This window comes from Myotis myotis, unplaced genomic scaffold (assembly GCF_014108235.1).
Source record: "Myotis myotis isolate mMyoMyo1 unplaced genomic scaffold, mMyoMyo1.p scaffold_m19_p_21, whole genome shotgun sequence".
NCBI classification, from domain to species: Eukaryota; Metazoa; Chordata; class Mammalia; order Chiroptera; family Vespertilionidae; genus Myotis; species Myotis myotis.
The window spans coordinates 7,300,315-7,321,192 of NW_023416326.1; the positions used below are offsets into that span (position 1 = coordinate 7,300,315).

The 20,878-nt window shown below is 40.8% G+C and overlaps 1 protein-coding gene across 9 annotated transcripts in view; it reads right to left on the minus strand.

Moving 5' to 3' along the window:
* The window catches only part of MARK1 (microtubule affinity regulating kinase 1), a 59,116-nt gene extending 38,535 nt beyond the window's left edge, over positions 1-20,581 (minus strand). For 6 of the 9 annotated variants that reach the window (XR_004975053.1, XM_036354939.1, XM_036354940.1 and 3 more), the window contains exon 1: positions 20,398-20,581. Coding sequence is in view for 8 of the 9 variants with exons in the window: in XM_036354939.1 (XP_036210832.1) it covers positions 20,398-20,448 (51 nt within the window). In the remaining variant the exon portion in view is untranslated. The remainder of the gene's footprint in view (positions 1-20,397) is intronic. The other 3 variants (XM_036354937.1, XM_036354938.1, XM_036354936.1) reach the window with 1 other exon arrangement.
* Positions 20,582-20,878: the final 297 nt, after the last annotated feature.

Sequence of the window (20,878 nt, forward strand, 5' to 3'; positions counted from 1 at the left end):
GCTCTGTTACTACCACCAAGAACTGTTCTGCATTTTAATCAGATTTTTAAAAACATGCCTATTCTATTTTTTTAAAATGTTTTAAAGAATACCATTAAACCACATAGCCACATGATTAGAAATTATTTTAATTATAATTTTCACTGGTTACATTACTCACCATAGTTTCCTACATCCCTGCATTTCCCTCTTTTAGATTCACTTTTTCTAGTTTGGGAAATTTTTTCAGGTAGGTGTGTGGTAGAGGTGATATACTTTCTAAAGCATTGCAACTAATTTTTTCTTTAACTTCACTTATAAACAATAATTCACTTGGATCCAGAACAAGGACAAAGGAGCATTTTCCCACTTATTTCTGGATTTGTTCCAGATGGTTGAATTTTTTAGAATCATGACGTAGTGAAAACCAGAACATCACCACAATTAAACTGTGATTCATGCATGACAAAACAATAAGAGAGGAAATTTTGTAGAATTTCCAGGTGGCAAAATTTTTACAGAAGTTTATCTAAGGAATAGACGGTCAATATCCATGTTGTTAGTATCTCATATCAATGGGGAAATAATAAATTATTCAACAAATGGTTTTGTAACGACTAGAAAAAGATTGAGTTGGATCTCTAGATTGCTGTATTACTCCTTACATCAAAATTAATTCTCAAATAGTTAAGGATATTAATGTAAAAAAAAATGCCAACACTAAGAAGCCGTAAAAGTAAGCACTAGAAAAATAAATGACAGGGTAGCAGCTATTTTCATAGTCTCAGCATGGGAAATACTGACAACTTCAACAAGTCAAGACTATGACCAGTTCACCCGAGCAAGTGCTAAAATAAAGGTCTGTGGTTATTCTTATCGGGATATCGGTGGCGCCCACAGGGACCTCACTACTGTGGCATCATCTGAAATCAGGTGTCAGCTGACTGGAGACATCACAGGCTCCAAGTGACGGTCACTGCTGAGAAAACTGGTCATCCATGCGACAGTGAGAACGGAATGGAAAAATTTCTGATGGATGCAATTTAAATGTACTAAATTTCCCCTTAAATTATATTCATTTTTCATACCTATCACTCCATTCTGAATGCAAGAGCCAGTGCAAACAATGCCTCACTGAGATAGGAAAGCAGAAAGTACACTTGGGTTTTTACATCCTTTTGCATAAAAATAAGTAGCTTTGTACTGTCCTAAATTATAAACAGAATTCGCCTCTCTAAAAAATAAAATAAAGTAAAATAAAAATGAGAAAAAGGAGACAATCTCATCTTCTAAAGAAGAGAATGAAAATGAAATTATGTTGGACAATTTTCTCTTTGGAATTTGAATAAACTCTCTTTGGTGAAAAAAATATTATTTCAGGAGTAAGATGAAACCAATACACTTCAACATGACATTGTTTAGTTTAACAAATAATCGAGAACCGACAACTGCTGAGGAATAAGCATGGTTGCAAGAAATGACCCGAACTATTAAAGGTTAGCGAGAAAAACGAATATAAACAGTTTTGACACGAAATGTAATTGATGACAGGTGTACACAGGTGCTGTGTTTCTGTCATCTGGACCTGTTTCCCAACATTAGACACTTACTCCCAGGCCCCCTGAGTTGTAATTCTGTAGATCTTTTACCCACCTTGGACCATATGGGACCTCTCTGGGTAACATTTAAAGGAAACAAATTGCATATACATCTGGTCTTTATGTTTCTGGCAATGATCCCTATAATTAAATAATCAACTGTCTGTCTCCAGGGGGTAGAAAAAGTGCTGATTTGCTTGTTTCACACTCAGCAAAACACCTTACCTTCTACAAGATAGACGCCTGGCCTGCCACAGGCTCTCATGTGTGGAATGAATGAGTAAATGTTATACTGACCAATGAATGGACACCCTTGATTCAGTCCGTCTCTGATACTCATCAGATAAGACACAGCCTTGAGTTAAATACAGTCTCGCTCCAAGCCACAAAAAGTTGTTACAAACCGAACAATCATAAAACAGAGAAACTCTAAAGTATTTGTATTAAATGAAAGTCATAGAGAACAGAGGGAAATTAAATCCACAGGCTATTTAAAAGCCATTTAATGCAATGGTTTCTACTTTGTCTTTCCCCAAACTAATTTTTTTAATAAATAAGCATGTGATGCATTTTAACTTGGCAACCTTTCTTTTCTCTACTTCTGTCCTCCTAATAGAAGTGCTGACTTACAATGAAATGGCCAAAGGGAAGACAGCACACTGAAGGAGTACATTCGGTATAAACAAGGTTATCTATGTTTTAATGCAAAAAAAATAAAATTAAAAAAATGGCTTCAAATAAAACATTTCCATTGAAAATATGATTACTCATTCCCACGGACGTTAGCCTCATGATTAACGTCCAGAGAAATAGGTCTGGAGTCAGCCTGCCTGGCTTAAATCCTGGCATTGCAAGGAATTAGACGGGTGACCTTGGGCGGGTTATTGAACTTGGTATTCCTAGGTTACCACTGTTGTTGATAATTGTATCACCAAAAGGCAAGCCTCGTTGCTGCCCAGGTTCTCAAGGCAGGTATTTCTGAAATATTCCCAAATAAATGGAAGGGTAAAGGGTCCTCAGAAACAGGAAAATATATAATATATTTGGGGGTGTGTGTGCATGTATGTACATATGTTAGGGTAAGACTGTCAAATGTTCTCCTCTTAAAAGGCCCTCTTTTTATTTGGAGACCATGTCCTACTTGCTTGGGGTTAAGCTGCCCTTCTTTTAAGTAATTACGTTGCTAGTTTATGGTGAGTTTTTCCCCACTTACTTGGCAAAAAGTTGACAATCTCATCCCATTTTTGAAAGGTTTTTAGTTTTATTTGTTTATTTATTCATTTAATTTTTTTTTTTTTTTTTTTTTTTTTTACAAATTTTACCCATGAAACTCTGAAATCCAGAACATCTAGAAGCAAACAGAACACAATGACCAGCTGCCTGGCCAAACCCCAAACACAGAATACTTGATCTTTCATTCATTAACATACTGTCTCTTCATTCGCCTATGCCCACTTCTGGATCCACTGTCTGGATTAATCCAGTGGGTCTTAATTATAACTGAGACAATATTAACAACATTTTCCTAACCACGTGCTTGGGAATGACCATGTGCTATGGACCTTTCCAGAAAATGCTTTGTCTTGTCATGCAAGGATGCAAACAACCTATGATCATACTGTGCTCTTGACTTTGTTCTTTGTGACTTTACTTTCACATATTTTCTCTAAGTAAGTTTTGTCACAGAGTAGCTGAAATCATTTAGAGCATTTATTTCATGCAATTAACTCTTGTCCCAAATATCTTGCAATAGAATAGTGAAAGCCTCCTATCACCTCAAAACCTCCTATCCACTGACCCTTCCCCATTCTCACTATCATTCATTCCTGTCATGTTATCGCTTATCTCCTTACTCAGGTGATATGCCATGATCCTTTACTATCACCACTCCCATGCAAACATCCTTCACTCTCACTTTCATAGTTGTTTGGCAAACCCTCACCATTGCGAAACTCAATCACGCTCCTCCTCCACTGGAATTAGGTTTTATTATTTTTATATGAGCTGAGAAACCCTTTCTTTTAAAGAAGAGTTTAATATTCTTATATTTATTTCATGATTACTTTACCTAATTTTTTTCCCTTTCCTTCTCCTCTACTGGATTTGGTTTACTTTAATTTTCCTCCCCACTCCACGCTGATATACATTCTGTTTCTTTTGGTTAAATTCTGAACAGCATACTATGACTTAAATTTAAAAATAATCCATTTTCCATCCTCCTCCCCATAACCCAAGACCTCAGTTTTGGCTCCCATGTTTCTTCTGCCATTTTCCATGTTATTCTTAACCAGCATTTGTATTTACTTTCCCCCCAACATCCTAAAAATAAGCAACTGCTCTTTTTTTTGTTACTTTTACAGTCAGTGTTTATTTTATCAACTGAAATTTCTTTGCTTGTAATGTCTTGCATCCAACTACTTTATTCTAGATTCTATGTCTTTCTTCATAAACTGCATTTGGTAGTTCAAGAAGTAAGAAAATGTAGGCCGAAAAAGCTCAATCTTCATTGATCTGAAAATACTATTTTTGGCCTTTACTCTTAAATGATTGCTTAATTTAGAAGAGAATTTGAGGTTGACAGTTATATACTCTCACAGTCTGTAAGGTGTTATCCTAGTGTTTAATATATTTATTGCTGAGGAGAACTCTACTGCTCACCGTACTGTTGATACTTTGGAAATCATGTTTCTGTCCCTCTTTCTTCAGTGCCATCCCAGAATGGAACCATCGGGTTCCGCAAAATATGTTGGTGCCACCCAAAAGTGCACGTGGTAGGACTAGAGCCCCACTCTGGGTGGCACTGAAGGAAGAGTGACAGAGAGAACATTCCCCAGTGGGTGGAACTTTCAGCAGTGCACCTGGCTGTTTACTTTGCCTAGAAAGAGAAAGAGTGTGAAGTATGGAGCTCTAGAGATTCAGACTGGTGCTCGTGGCTTGGCAGAATGATCAAGAAGTTAGAAGGAACGTGATTTGGGAATGAATGCCATGCAAGAAATACGTGAGCAGATCTCCCTGAATGAACACAGCACATGGTGATTGTGTCCCGTGTGAACGCTTGCTGCCGAGACCTCATGCTGTAGATGCCGGTCAGCCTCCTTCTCCAGCCACCCGTCTTCCCGGCAGCATGGACCAGGGCTAAGCTGCCACATGCACAGAATAATACTGGGCCCCCCAAATGACCCAAATGACACCACAATTCCCAGGAGGTGGTGTGGGGGCGGGGGGGGGGGTGCGGCGGAGGTCGGTCAGTTACCTGGTAGCAGGTTGATCATACTGGACTACCTTCATTCTAGGAGGGGCAGGGTTCTGAACTCACTGGAATACACACTTGCTGGATTTGCCTTCCCTATCCATAAAACTTATGCTGAAACCTCCATGGGGAGACCTACAGAATACATTTTTCACCATCATGGCATTCCGCACAGCACTGCTTCTAAGAAAGGAACAGACTTTAAAGCAAATGAAGCTGGCAATGGCTCGTGCTTGAAGAATCCACCAGTCTTCTTCTATTCCCCAATACCCTGGAACAGCTGGCTTGATACACCAATGGAATGGCTTTTTAAGGATTCTGTTATGACACCAGCTGGTGACAGCACCTTGCAGAGGTGGGTAACGTCTTCCAGGATGCAATATGCCCTCTGAATCAGTGACTTATCTATGGTGCTATTTCTCCCATAGCCAGGACACATAGATCCAGGAATTAAGAGATAGAAATAGGAGCGGCTCCTCTCACTGTTAGCCTTCGTGATCCGCCAGGGATGTTTTTCTTTCTGGTCTCTGCAACTCTGGGTTCTGCTAGCCCCAGAGTCTCAGCCCCGGAGGGAGGAATGCTTCCACCAGGTGTCATAGCAACGTGCCATGAAATGGCAAACCGACACTGCTTCACAACAATGACTCACTGGGCAAAGAAGGGGGTCATTATACTGGCTGGGTGACTGATCGTGACCATCAAGGGGAAACTGGGTTGCTATTACGTAACGGCTTACGGAGAAGTATGTCTAAATGCAGGGATCCTCTGGGAGCACCTCTAAGGACTCCCGTGTCCTGAGGTTAGTCAATGGAAAATTACAACCACCCAGTACAGGCAAGACCTCTGATGGCCCAGACTCTTCAGGAATGAAGGTTGGGATCACCTCACCAGGCGAAGAATGATAATCAGCTGGAGAGGAGGAATATTTCCTGATGAGCAACTGAATTTTCTCATCATCTTCGTTTGGATTCCCGGTTTCTTTGGTACCATTACTGAACACCTACTATTGCAAAGTGCCTAATATCCAGACACCTAGTAACTCAAACCTGACAACCTCTCAGCCAGGTTTGTATTAGACTTATTTTATAGGTAAGGAAAGATGCCTAAAGCTCTGCACCTTATAAATTACTAAAGCTGGGGATAAACTAACCCCAGGGATGTCTTGTCACACAGTAAGCACTATACACCACCACTGACATGTATGTCCATTCCCACTGAGAGAGAACATGGATGTCACCCAACAACTATCGCCCTTGGCCTCTTATCCTTGTTCCCCAAGTCACCTGTAGATCCCTCGGCCTCCCACTTGGCTTACTTACACTTGATGCAGCCAACCAGAAAGAACACTTTCCACTGTAGATTTAATACAATTTTTGCATTAAAATTAAATACAATGTTTACAATTAGTTTTGGTATAAAAAGGAATATAAACCTATGACTTAAAACACAGAAACCGATGTAAATATATTTTTTTATTGACTTCAGAGAGAGGAAGGGAAAGGGAGAGAGAGAGAAACATCAATGATGAGAGTTATTGACTGGCTGCCTTCAGCGTGCCTCCTACTGGAGATTGAGCCCACAACCCGGGCATGTGCCCTGATTGGGGATGGAACTGTGACCTCCTGTTACATGAATTGATGCTCAACCACTGAACCACACCGGTCAGGCCAGAATTTTTAAAAATTAAAATTGTGTATAATTCAGTGACACAAATGTTGGCATATTTACTTCCTTTATCTAAGTGTAATAATAATAATAGTAATAATAATAGCAGCACTTATAGAGCGTCTACTAGGTGCCAGGCGCTGTTCTATGGGTATCACATGTGTTGAATCTTTTAAACCTCACAAGCACCCTGCAAGGTGAGCACGGCTGTTATTCCTTTTTACAGATAAAGAACCTGAGGCATAAAGAAATTACGTGGCTTCCCAAGGTCAAAGAGCTAATAAATGGCAGAGTTGGGATTTGAACCCAGTCCCACTCCAGAGCATGTGCCTTAACCAAGAAGTTCTACAGACTCTGTATGTGAGTTGGAGTGTACAAAGGGCGATTATTCTCTTCAGGAGGAAGAAAGAGAGTGGCTGAGCCTGGGTTTTATTTTTAGAGGCACTCCTCCCTAAAATACTCTCCTCTACACCCAAAAAAAAAATCCTCCGGGAGGTCATTCACTACTGCTTGCCAGAGATAGCAACCGAGTCCCCAGGGGATAGAAGAAAACATTGGCTTAAATTATACCTAAAAATATGGTATTAAGTTCTTTTAGAAACTTCCTAGTTCTTTCACTCCCACAAGTACAAAACCCTTACAGCAAACTCATGCCAAAAATTACAATGTATGTTTGTTCTTTAAATCATTAGATTGTATTTAATTTAACACTCTTGTAGGCAAAGCTCCATTCCAGGACCTTCAGTTCAGATATAGTGAGCAAATCCAACAAAATCCAGTAATCATTCCCTAATATAAGCTAATAATCATATCAACTTAAATGTCAATACCTATTCTAAATAAATATTTTGAAGTACAGTAAACTTTTAACTAATGATTTTAACTTGTGAACATGAATACAGAAGATTGGGGCGGGGGGGGGGGTAATCTCTCTTCAAAACACCGAAGAAGATCATTAAAAAAAACTGGGGGGAAAGAGAAACCACCAGAATTTAAAAAGCAAATATTGTATCTGCATAGCACCACCTCAGATTCTTAAAATACATCAGTACTGTCCAGAGAATGAGTAAATCATAATTTCATATATTTACTCAACACCCATCAGGTATCTCCTATGTGCAAAGCATTGTGCTCAACTTAGGAGGGGGGATGTATTCTACTGACATATTCTTGTTTTTAACACTATACAGCAGGCAACTCAGAACACTTTTGCAAGCCAACCCGGCTGGGTAGCACTGAGAGGCGAGTCAGCTGTAAGGGTCTTGGGCTCAGGAGGTGCAACATTATCTGTGGGGCAGGTTTAAGGAAATGACAGTAGAGTTTGAAAGGACTGTCACCAAGTGCACATGCGGTAGAATCAGCAGCGGGATAAATATTCAATTCCAGCAAAGCAGAGGTGAGAGAAGACTCCCCTTGGTCCTGGAGAGGAAGGTAGAAGAGAAAAGCAGGCTACCTCCTACTAACCTTCTCCATTTAAGGCTTTCCCCTTGGCATGTCCTTCGGGCACTAGTAGTTAAGAATTTACTAGAAAGTCAATCCCCCAGATTTAAACAAGTGGCCACTGTACATGATTTATTTCCCTCTAGTTTTGGTAGTCCAGCAATCAATAGAAGGAATCTAGAGTGCCCAGAAGGATCAATGGCATGACCTAGCAATGCTATTCGGCGGATAATTTCTATAGAGGAAAATATGCTGGACAGTTTATAGGTAAGTACCAAATTGAGATGCACCAGTAAGTGCTGAAAGGAAGAATGGTTAAATGACCTACCCAAGATAAAGTAGCTAGTTACTCAGCAGCTAAATAATCCTCCCACTCCCTTAGGACAACTGGATTCACCACTGATTAAAATCACAGACACACCACACACAAATTACAAAAATAATAAAATAAAATCACAAAGACAGGATGCCATAAAAAATAATGAGTTACCAGTCCTAGCATTTGTTAAATCCTTGTCTTAACACCTTTAAATCACCCTATTATTCTGCCCTAGTTTGAAAGACTCTCATTTCTGATCTATGAATACTTTTGTGGTTACTAGGGGTTGCTCTAAATTCACTCCCAATCCTCAGCGAAATGTGTATGGAATTTCATTCCGAAATGTGAATCTTAAGAGGCGTTCAAGAGGTAATTATTCTCTGACACTTGTTAAAATGGTAAGGCAGACTTGACCCAAGATCACGCAACGCGGTATGATGATAGAGGAGAGAGGTCGGTTCTGAATACAGCAATGACAGCTGGGGATTTATAACCAAGGGGCAGAATAAGGGGTCAGTGGGTGGGAAATGACTAAAAGCAGACATCAAGGGGAGGGGGATTCTGGCTAAACCAGCCCAGCAGGATTCTTGCGGAAGGCAAGTCAAGAACTTAGACATCAAAGGCAGGGGCTGAGGGACTTGATTAGATATCCAGGTGGTCAGGTATCAAGGGTGGGTGATTCTCATAAACTAACTTCCGCAGAATTCCTTGCGTGGATTGGGTGCGCAGGCCCTGCAGGGACAGGACAGACACTAAGGCCAAGGTCAAAGCCTAGTTAGGAAAACTCAGAGGAGCCAACCTGAAGTTTGGCCAAGGAGAAAGTTTTCATCACCAGCACTGGCACCTGCCCCCTACCTATCCCTTCTCCCAATACCCCCAAATAAACTGTTCATACTTTCATGGACCATGAAAAAGCAGGCCGCTAAATTTAAAAACGTGAGTGTTTCTAAAACATGCAGGCACACAGGATACAAATCTAATCATCTGACCCTCTACTTAAATTGTCCAGCAGCGACCTCTGTGACCTGCAGGGCTCTGCCTACCCTCCTGCCTGGTCCTCTAGCTAATCCCTGTCCACCCCGCATCAGGCTACTGCTCCCCTCCTCTCAGCTTCACGCCGAGGGCCTTTGTGCATCTTGCTCCTTCAACCCAATAAATACCCTCTTCTTCCCACCAACTCAATTTTCCACGGAGCCACTTGGCAGAGGAGGGCTGGTGTTTGGAGCCTCGTTCAAAGGCCATGAACTTGCTTGAGCGCTCCGCCTCCCCCTCCCGCCTTTCTTCTGTGTCCTGCGCACTCAGATGACAAGGAGCTGTAACTTTCTCCCCACCTGTTCGTCTCAGTGTCTACCTCCCTCTTCAGGCCCAAGTCCCTCCAGAGCAGGGCACAGGTTTCATTTGCCCTTGGAACTCTCGCGTCTCCAATTGAGATGAAACCAGAAGAAAAGGAAACAAAAGCAAACCCTCTTTTGAACCCGTGAAAGCAGCACTGCTGATCCCCAAAAGACAGGTGCTCATGCTTTACAGATTTAAAGTAAACCTGTCACTGTATCCTTTCCAGGAAGTGCCATTCAAACTTTGCACTGTTCCTCAGCTCTGATTGGTTTACAACCTGAACTCAAATGGATACAGTGGTCAAAACAATATTAAATAATACTTTCTCAGAATAAAAAAGATCAGGCCTATCAGCAAAAGCACTATATGGTGACCTCCTTTAATTTGCTGTCATCTACCCCTTCTAATATGTTAACCCTGTAAAGCTGGTAACATGAAATTCCTTAGCATCCCCTTCTCCAACTACAGACCCATGAGTGCCACACACATGTACCTATGCTCTCCAAGCCAGACAAATGCCTGTTATCTTCTCCAGCTCTTGTCACCTGCTGGAAGGATTGGTTTATCAGTTCCCCACCCCTTTCTATAATAAACATCCACCATAATTCTTTTTTATTTAATCAAAAGATGAGATTCAGTTACGATGCAATCATCGTCACATAACGCACTATTTTTCGAAGCCTAGGCAGTGGGTGTCAGCATCAGAATCACCAAGGAAGTTATGAAAATAGAGAGTCCTGGATCCCACCCTAAAGAAACTGAGAAAGAACATGGAGTGGGAGTGAGCAAGGGTTAGGGAATGTGAATTTGAAATGATCTCCCAGCTGGTTCATAAGTTCACTCACTGTTGTTGAGAATAAATGAGCTTGATTTATTAAATTGTTGAGTGTCCCAAAATAGGATATACAGAAGTAATGTTGGAAATAATCCCTGACCTCAAGTACTTTCAATAGAGTTAAAAAGATAAAGTTTACATACATTGAAATTGTAGAACAATGCAAACCCTATGGTATACTATACAGTAGAATGGTCTTCAAAATTTAGATCAAGTACCCTGATCTTTAAAATGTTTAAGTATGGACAATTTTAGAAATGCTGACATAAATTACAGGTGTATTACTTTACTAACAAATTACACACATTAAAAAATATATGAAAAAGGTTTTGGAAACATTAAATTTTAATGATACAAACTTTTCATTGATTAGTAAAACATTACCAATTACGCAATATATTTGATTTTTTAAAGTCATAGTTTGACAATTTATGATACAGAGATTTGCTTTATATCTGCCAGTAAGTTCAGTTGATATTGGTACTTGATTTCTATGACTATCCTGGCTAAAGACAGTACCTCACATAAATACAAATTTGAATCCTATTATGATGCATCTATTTCAATCTATCCAATTATTATAAATTTTTAATAAAAATGCTAGTAAATACTTTCCTTAGTGACAATTAACTGTTCTTGAAAAATAATCATTTTAATAATCATGACAAATGGCTTCCAAAAAGTACTAAGGTTTTGATGTGGAAAATTTATAAATTGGTTAGAAAATTATCCACATGTTTAAGTGTAACAGGACAATTTCAGAAATAATACATAGTTTAGGGTAATAAAATTACATAAGTATGGACATTTCTGAACACCATTTTCAAAAGCTTATTCTAGCCTTTCTGGAGTAGACAAAATACTGTGGTTTATTCTAAGATAAGAAATGCTTTTTAAAAAATGCATTGGTGAGCCTGAAAAAAGAGAAACATCCAAGGAAAAAACAAACACACAACAAAACGAACTCCAAGGCCAGTGTCGCCCTGGGGGTAAATACTAAGCCTTGGACCCACTCCACAGTGGGAGAGATGAACCTAAAACTCCCTCATTGAGCCAGGATCCCTCTAGGAGACTGGAGAGTCCCAGGTCAGTAGGGACTCCTTCTCTAGAAGAAGTTATCCTCAATTTAGACTCCCAAGTTGCACACAGGTAAAAATCAGACAAATGGGACTTCATCAGCAACAACCAGCAAATACAAAAAGAAACAAGCCACCATAAATGAGAATCAGTAGACACAAACAATAGAGCTAAATCCCCAAGGACTTCAGATAATAGAATTTTCAGACAGGGACTGTAAATAACTATACATTAAATGTTTAAGAAAATGCCAGACTGATTTGAGAGAAAAACCCTTAGAACTTTTAGAAATAAAAAACAGAATATAATTTAAAAATTCAACAGATAGGTAAAGAGAAGAATGAAGCATGCTGGCTTTTTAGGGAGCTGCCCAAGGACTGGTTACTGTCCAGCTGTGTTCCCGGTGCTGGTGGGAATCAGCAAAGAAACAATGCCTCAGGGCCGCTGAGAACAAAAAAAGCGGCTCATTGTGCTGCTGCTTCAGAAGAACCACAGTACAGCAGACAGACAGCAGAGGGAGCAAGAGATAGGGGCTCCTAGGAAAATGAATGAACCTGGCAAATCCCTCTAACCAGGAATCCATGCACCCAAGTTGAGAAGACATGTCTACAGAAAAGGTTTGAAAGCCCTGAGTATCCCCACCTGCACCGAATGCTGAAGATCTTTCCATGTATCAAGCCAGTCTGAAAAGACTGGTAGAGGTAGCCATTTTTTTAAATGCATGAATACCAACACAACGTTACAAGGATACAAAGAAACAGGGCAAAATGGCCCAATCAAGGGAAGAAATTCTCTATAAGCCAATCCTAAACAAGCACAGGTATATGTATTACCTGACAAAGAATTCCAAAAAAACTGACATAAAGATGCTCAATTAGCTCATGTAAATAATGCATGAACAAAATGAGAATTTCAACAAAGAAACAGAAAATTTGAAAAAGAATCCAACAGAAATTTGGGAGCTGAAGAATGCAATAACTAAACTGAAAACAACATTAGGAAGGTTCAACCAGAGACTTAACCAAGCTGGAAAAAAGTCAGCAAACTTGAAGACAGGTTGTTTGAAATGATCTAGTCAGAGGAGCAAAATGAAAAAAATAATAAAAAAGAGTGAAGAAAGTCTAAGGGACTTCTGGGATACCAATCAGGGGACCAATAGACACATTATGGGAGTCCCAGAAGGAGAAGAGAGAAAGGACAAAATGCTTATTTAAAGAAAAAAATGGCTGAAAGTTCTCAAATATGAGAAAAGAAATGTACATCCAGATTCAAGAAATCCAAGAACACTTAAATAGGATGAGCTCAAAGACGTCCACTTGTCAAAAGTCAAAGACAAAATTTTGAAAGCAACAGGAAAAAGAAACTTGTCACAAATGAAAACACAATATCAAAAAGCTTATGGGATGTAGCAAAAGCAGTACTAAGAGGGAACTTTACAGCAACAAATGCCTACATTTTTTTTAAAAAGATCTCAAATAACTAACTCTATCTACAACAAGGAACTAGAAAAATAAGAAAAACCTAATCCCAAAGCTAGCAAAATGAAGAAAATTACAATAAAGATTATAATAAAAATAAATGATAGAGAATAGAAAAACAATATAAAAAGCCAACAAAGTTAAGATTTGTTTTTTAAAGATCAACAAATAACAAATCTTTAGCTAGACTAACTAAAGAGAAGACTCAAATAAAATCAGAAATGAGACATTACAACTGATGCCACAGAAATAACAAGGATCATAAGAGACAGCTATGAACAACTATATGCCAACAAACTTAGAAGGAGAAATTCCTATAAACATACAATCTACCAAGATTGAATCATGAAGAAAGAAAATCTGAAAATATCTGTAACTAATAAGGAGATTGAGTCAGTAATCAAAAACCTTCCAACAAAGAAAAGCCCAGTACCAAACATTTAAAGAATCCTTCTCAAACTCTTCCAAAAATTGAAGACAAGGGTACGCTTCTTAACTCATTGTATGAGGCCAGTATTACTCTTAACACCAAAGGCCAAAAAAGACACTACAAGAAAACTATGGGCCAAAAACCATGATGAATATAGATGTAAAATCTTCAACAAAATATTAGCAAACCAAATTTAACAGCATAATAAAGGATCACACACCATGAGCAAGTGGAATTTATCTTGAAGATATAAAGACAGTTCAACATACCATGATCAATGTGATACACATCATATTAGCAGAACAATATAAAATTCACAAGATCGTCTCTATTGATGCAGAAAAGGTATTTCACACACACACAAAAATATCAACACCTTTTCATAATAAATATTCTCAACTACCGCCCTAGCCGGTTTGGCTCAGTGGATAGAGTGTTGGCCTGTGGACTGAAGTGTCCCAAGTTCGATTCCTGTCAAGGGCATGTACCTTGGTTGCGGGCACATCCCCAGTAGGGGGTGTGCAGGAGGCAGCTGATCGATGTTTCTCTCTCATCGATGTTTCTAACTCTCTATCCCTCTCTCTTCCTCTCTGTAAAAAATCAATAAAATATATTTTTAAAAAAATTCTCAACTCCCTGAGACTAGAAGAATTATATCAACAATAAAAGCCATATATGAAAAGCCCACAGCTAATATATCAATGGTGAAAAAGTGAAAAGTTTTCCTCTAAGATCAGGAACAAGGCAAGGAGGCCCATTTATATTCAACATAGTACTGAAAGTCCTAGCTGGAGTAGCTTGGCAAGAAAAAGAAAAAAAGGAAATTAAAAGAACAATCTCATTTACAATAGCATCAAAAAACAATAAAATACAAAGAAATAAACTTTAAGAAGGGGAAAGACTTGTACACTGAAAACTACAAAATGTTGCTAAAAGAAATTAAAAGATACACATAAATGGAAAGACACCCTGCATTCATGGATTGGAAGATTTATTATTGATAAAATGTCCGTTCTACCCAAAGAGATCTACAGAATCAATACAATTTCTATCAAAACCCCAATAGCATTGTTTTATAGAAATGGGAAAAAACAATCCTAAAATTCATACAGAACCACAAAGACCCTGAATAATTGAAACCACCTTGAGAAAAAAACAAAAAAGCTGTGGGCCTCACAATTTATGACTTCAAAACATATTGCAAAGCTACAGTAATCTAAATAGTATGGTACTGACATAAAGACAGACACATAGACCAAGGAAACAGAACCAAGAGCCCAGAAATAAACCTATGAACATGTAGTCAAATGATCACTGACAAGAATGCCAAGAATACACAAGGGGGAAAGGATCGCCTTTTCAACAAATGGTGCTGGGAAAACCGAATAGCCACAAATTGGGCCTTCCACTTACACACAAAAATTGATTTCAAATGGATTAAAGACTTAAGTGTAATACCTGCAACTATAAAACTCCAAGAAGAAAACATAGGGGGGAAAGCTTTAGTATGTTGTTCTTGGAAATGATTTCATGGCTAAGACACCGAAAGCACAGGAAGCCAAAGCAAAAACAGACAGGTGGCACTACCTCAAACTAAAACGCTTCTGTACAGCAAAGGAAATAATCAATAGAGTGAAAAGACAACCTGTAGAATGGAAGAAAATATTTGCAAACCACTTATATATGAAACAGGGTTAATACTGAAAATATATAAGGAACTCCTAGAATTCAATATTTAAAAAACCCAGATTTTAAAAAAATGAACGAAGAGCTTGAATAGATGTTTCTCTCAAGAGGATGTAAAAATGGCCTACAGATATAAGAATAGATGTTTAACATCACTATCAGGGAACTGCGAAACAAAACCACAATGAGATAGCACCTCACACCTGTTAGGATGGCCATTATCAAAAAAACAAAATAAAACAAAACAGACAATAACAAGTGTTGGTGAGGATGTGAAGAAAGTGGAGCCCTGTCCACTGTTAGTAGGAATGGAAAATGGTGCAGCCACTATGGAAAATAGTATGAAGTTCCTCAAAAAATTAAAAATAGAGCCAGCAATCTCATTGCTGGGTACTTATTCAAAAGAACAGAAGTCAGGATCTGGAAGACATATCTGCACTCTTGTGTTCACTGCAGCATTTATCATAATAGATTAACCCAAATGTCCAGCAACAGGTTAATGGGTAAAGAAAACGTTATATACACTCAATGGAATGTTTTTCCACCATAAAAAGGAAGGATTTCTGTTATATGCTAAGTGAAATTAGGCAGTCATTGAATGATCAATACTGCATGATTCCCCTTCAGTGAGGTAGCTAAAGTCATCAAATGTATGGAAACAGAAAGAAGAATTGTGGGGGCCAGGGGCTGGGGAGAGAGGAACATGGGAGTTGCTGTGCAATGGGTGTAAAGTCTCCGTCATGCCAGATGGAAAGGTCCTAGAGAGCTGCTGTACGGCACTGCCTGTGCTGAAGTTAACAGCACTGTACCACACACTTGGAAATGTGTTAAGAGGATTGATCTCGTGTTACCTGTGTTTTACCACACGAACAAATTCAACATATTTAAATACAGCCGAGAGTTAGCTAACTGAACATATTACATACAGTAACTATACTGTGGGTTTTACTATAGATTGTAATAAAGACAGAGTAACATAGGGGAAGAAGTGAATGAGAGTTAAAATACATATAGGCTCCCTGGCCAGTTTTCTCAGTGGTTAGATCATTAGCCCCAGGACTGAAGGGTTAGGGGCACGTACCTGGGTTGCAGGTTTGATGCCTGGTCGGGGACCTGCAGCAGGCAACCAATCAACATGACTCTCTCACATCAATGTTTCTCTCTCTCTCTCTCTCTCTCTCTCTCTCTCTCTCTCTCTCCCTCCCTCCCTCCCTCCCTCCCTCCCTCCCTCCCTCCCTCCCTCCCTCTCTCTTCTCTCTTCTCTCCTCTTTCTCTTTCTGACACCAGAAATGCTAGACAGAATAGAGGGGTAAGGCAATATTCAAAGAGATAATGGTTGCCACATTTCCAAAATTAATGAAAGATATAAATCCACAGAGTTTGGATCTAAACAAATCGTACAGATTGCTGTGCGGGAAGGCAAGGAACTCACGGGAAAAATGAATGAGAAGTTAAGGCACATGGAGGAGTTAAGGTCTAACATAATCTAATCCCCAAAGCCAGGAACTGATAAATTTTGATGACAAATGAAAAGAAGGAACATTATGGCACTGATCTTCTGTGTGGTACTCCTGGTCACTGTGCTGGGCACTGGCAAATACAGAATTAAGGTGACAAAGTAAATCCACAGTTAGGCTGCAGCGTGATAGGTACTGTGACACGTGAGGGTACTGAGCAAACCCAAGGGAAGTGAGTGGTAACAGTGATTCCCAGGGACAAAGTACTGATGGCCACCTTAGTTCAGCCAATACTTGTTACGGTCAGTGAATTTCAGATCTATAAACAGAATCACCATCCAGAGTTGTGTTATTCAAAGTTTCCAAGTCCATTTTAAAATTACCAAAGTCCATTTTAAAACATTCGCAAAAGGAGTCAAATCCGTTTTCTTCATACTGTTCGAACTTCCCCATAGAAAGCTAGTCTGGACATTTGGGATCCATAAAAATTAGCATAAGAAGAATTTTTCCAAAAACACACACAAAATTTTTCTTGCTTAATTTAAAAGTAATAGCATAAAAGTAATGGCAATATATTATCTATAGCCATGCTGGAATTATCCAAGTCATCCAACAGAAGAAAAGAAATATTTCATATACCTGTTCTTTTTCTGGACTTACTCTTTACAACCTAAAATCAAACCCATTTTGCATAAATTAATGATATTATCTGCAACATGATATTATCTATGCCACTATAAAGTGCTTATTCCACTCAAGTGAATCATTGGTGTGCTGTTGGATTTAGCCACGTAAGGCCTGTGACCGCACATACGAATCCTTCACCTAACAAAATACCTCTGAAAAAGTACCCATAGATTGTTCCCAAAGAAAACCAATTCTTTCTCACTCTACTCTAAACAGCAGTAGTATATAGAAGCTCAATGCTATACTATTTCTCTTTCGAATTTAAAAACTTATCCTCAATATATATTAGTGACATGGGTAGATATTACATACACCCAAGGACACAACATCCAAATACATTTATATATGGATAAATAAATTTTTATATAAACTGCAAATGATTTCAATAAAATACCAAGATGGTTCTCTAAATGACCATATTTGCTTCTTTTACTTTCCAGCAGTAATGAAATGTTTTTAGCTATGCCCTTAATATTCCACAAGACTGAGAAGCCTTTTGTTGTCATAGGAATGTAAATTTTTGCAGCCAGTTTTTAAAATAGGTCACTTTAACTGGAAACACCACAAATGTGTATTGTGACTGCCACACTGGCATTAATCTATTACTGATCAAACAGGTTCGTTAGTTCATTGATGAGAGGGAAGTTAAGAATGGATAATGACATTTATTACCAACCAGAGAATAATGAGGGACACCAATTGGTGATTTAAAATAATTTTTTATTGATTTTAGAGAGGAAGAGAGAGGGACAGAGAGATAGAAACATCAATGATGAGAGAGAATCATTGATCGGCTGCCTCCTGCACACCCGCTACTGGGGATCGAGCCCACAACCAAGGCATGTGCCCTAACCAGGGAATCTAATTGTGACCTCCTGGCTCATAGGTTGATGCTCAACCATTGAACCACACTGGCCAGGCCCAACTGGTGACTTAAATAACCTTCACTGGTGGTCTCTTTGATAGACACCTATAGCACTTAAAAACCAATTTAGTCCTACTTACACAGTGGTTTCCATTGTACAGTTTGGGATATTTGCCTTTTCTGTAAGTTTCTTGAGGGGAGAGGCCTTGTCTTAAATACTACTACTGTATCTCTTCTCGCTCAGAACCAAAGCTGAGTGTATACTTATTGATAAATTGGCTGCAGTAGAATAAAACATATTTTCCATGGCAATTAGGAGGCAATTGAGATGTGATTGTAAAGTAAGCTAATTGTAGGTACAGTTAGTGCAACACAATGACAGCAAGGGACAAGACCATAACAGTGACTTTGAAATAACATGTTCAGAAACAGAGCAAATGAGTTTATGCAGCATAACCATTTTCTGAAGGTACCACATAATTTATCGCAGGATTATTGCTTAGCTTTAAAATGTTCTTTTGGGGGTCTTACACGTGATGATGCATTCATATTTCTATAACGCTATCTCATGTCTGTATAAACTACCTTATTCATACAAGTATGGAAAGAGCTGTATATACTATTCAAAATCAAAAAGAAAATAAAACCAATGTATTATTCCACCCTTCTAAGGTTAATGAACACACACAGTGTTTTGCTAATTAAAACAAAGGTCTTACTTTTCATGCACATCGAAATGACACACAGAATAACAGCAACCTTTTTAGTTAGAAAAATTCAGCACCAACGTGGCTTTAAAATCAACTTCTATCAAAATGTTCATCTTTTCCCCTGACCTTCTTCAATCTCTCAACCAAAATTACACATCAATGATGTTTTTATAGCAACAATTACGATGCAAATTATGTGATCCTTTATGATAACAGCAGACTTACACTACCTTTACCATTGTAGAGGCACCACACCAGAGGACAAAAGCACACTGCAACATCCTCCTAGCTCTTCCAACAAGACTCTGCTCCTAGAATTTCTTCTCCCTTCTCACAAGCACATTAAGTCTCTGTGGCCCCCTACTCTCCAAAATCAAACAATCTGTCCACACCTCCCTCCAACACTTCAGAGGTGAGTCTGTATCTCTCTGTCTCCTTTTGTCTAAGAACGTGCAGGCACTTAGTTTATTTGACCCACCCTTTAAAGGCATGGGCATACCCAGAGCTGGAGAGGCCCTGAGTTAACTGGACAACTAGAGATCTGGTCGGCCCCCCAAAACTTGCCACCCCTTCAGCTCTTTTTAAAAAGTCAGAAAATCAGCATAGGCCCTGTTCACAGGCCAGGAGAGTTGTTTCGTTGTTGCTGAGGCTGCTGCTGCTGTTTTAAATCTTTCCCACAAAAGAACTCGCGTACACTCACAAAACAACTGTACTTTTCAGAAGGTGCAAATACAAACTGATCTTGTTTGTCCTTTTGGTTTTCAAGAGTTGAAACACGAAAGACATCTGCATCTAGAAAAAACTCCTGAGGGCAAGTTCATCAAAGACGCAGAAAATCCTTCCTTCAAAGAAATGCACCTTGTGACGCTCCACGAAGGAGGAGAAATATTTAAAGTAAAACCTTCCCTGGTTTATCACCGCAGGCTTGAGGGAGAGAAGAATAGGCGCTTGGTTTCCTGTGGCTTTTCAACACTGTGCGGTGACCCCAGGGCCACAGAAGCCGTGGGTGCGATTCTTCCACTCATCACTGCCCAGGAGCAGCATAAGCTCTGTAAACTCCGTGCACAAACGCACACCCCTCTCCACTATCATCCTCGCCCTCCACCTCGACCCCAGCGTGACCACGATGCTACAAAAAGCAAAGTCATGGGGCAATGCAGGGGGTGGGGGGGAAGGGAAGGGGGGATGTGTGCAAAGGACCGAAAGACCCAGAAAAGCGAGGGTGGGGGAAATAGTCCGCGGGCTGGTCTGTGACCCAGAGCCAGCCCTGGGGTGGGGATGAAGACGCCCCAGGCGCGGAAAAACCACCGGGATGCCCACTCTGCCTTGCCCTGCCTCTGCCCTCCATCACCCCCTCGCTCTCCGGCAGGGCCACCTCCGGGCAGGGAGCGCCTCTCACAGTCCCCCAGTCTCACGCCGGAGGGTCGGGGTGCAGCCTGGGGCTGAGCGGGGGGCGAGGTCTGGGGGCGCCAAGCGCAGACCCTGCGGCTCGGGGGCCACTGGGGACTCGGCGGCCCAGGTGGAGGGCGAGCGCGGGTCGCAGGGGGGTCTGGCCGCGCGGCTGCGGGGCGGCTTGGGCTACTCACGTTCTCCGTGTCCCGCTCGTTCACCGTGGGCAATGGCGTCCGGGCCGACATTTTGTGCGGGCGGCGGGATCGGGCCGGGGTCCCTCGGGCCGGGCTGAGTGCGGGCTCCGGGGGCGCAGGAAGCGGGCGCAGGCGCGGGCCGAGGCCGGGCGCAGCGCTCCCGCAGGCCGCGGGCGGTGCAACCAGCGGCCCGGAGCGGAGCGGGGAAGAGGCCGCGCGGGGCGGGGAGGGGAGGGGGCGCTGCCCGCGGCGGCGCCGGGGACGCGGGCGCCGGGGAGGGAGGGCTCCGGGAGGGCGGGTGCGGCGCTGCGGGCAGAGGCGCCGGGGGCGGCGTCCGGGCCCCGCTAGGCTCCCGGGGCCATGGCCGAAGGTGAACTCGCGCCTCCGATCGCGGCCCGGCAAGCGCGGCCCCGACAGCGCCCCGCGCCCCGCCCGGGAGAGCGGCGCCCGCGGGCCGTGCCGCAGCCACGCGCGGGGCCGT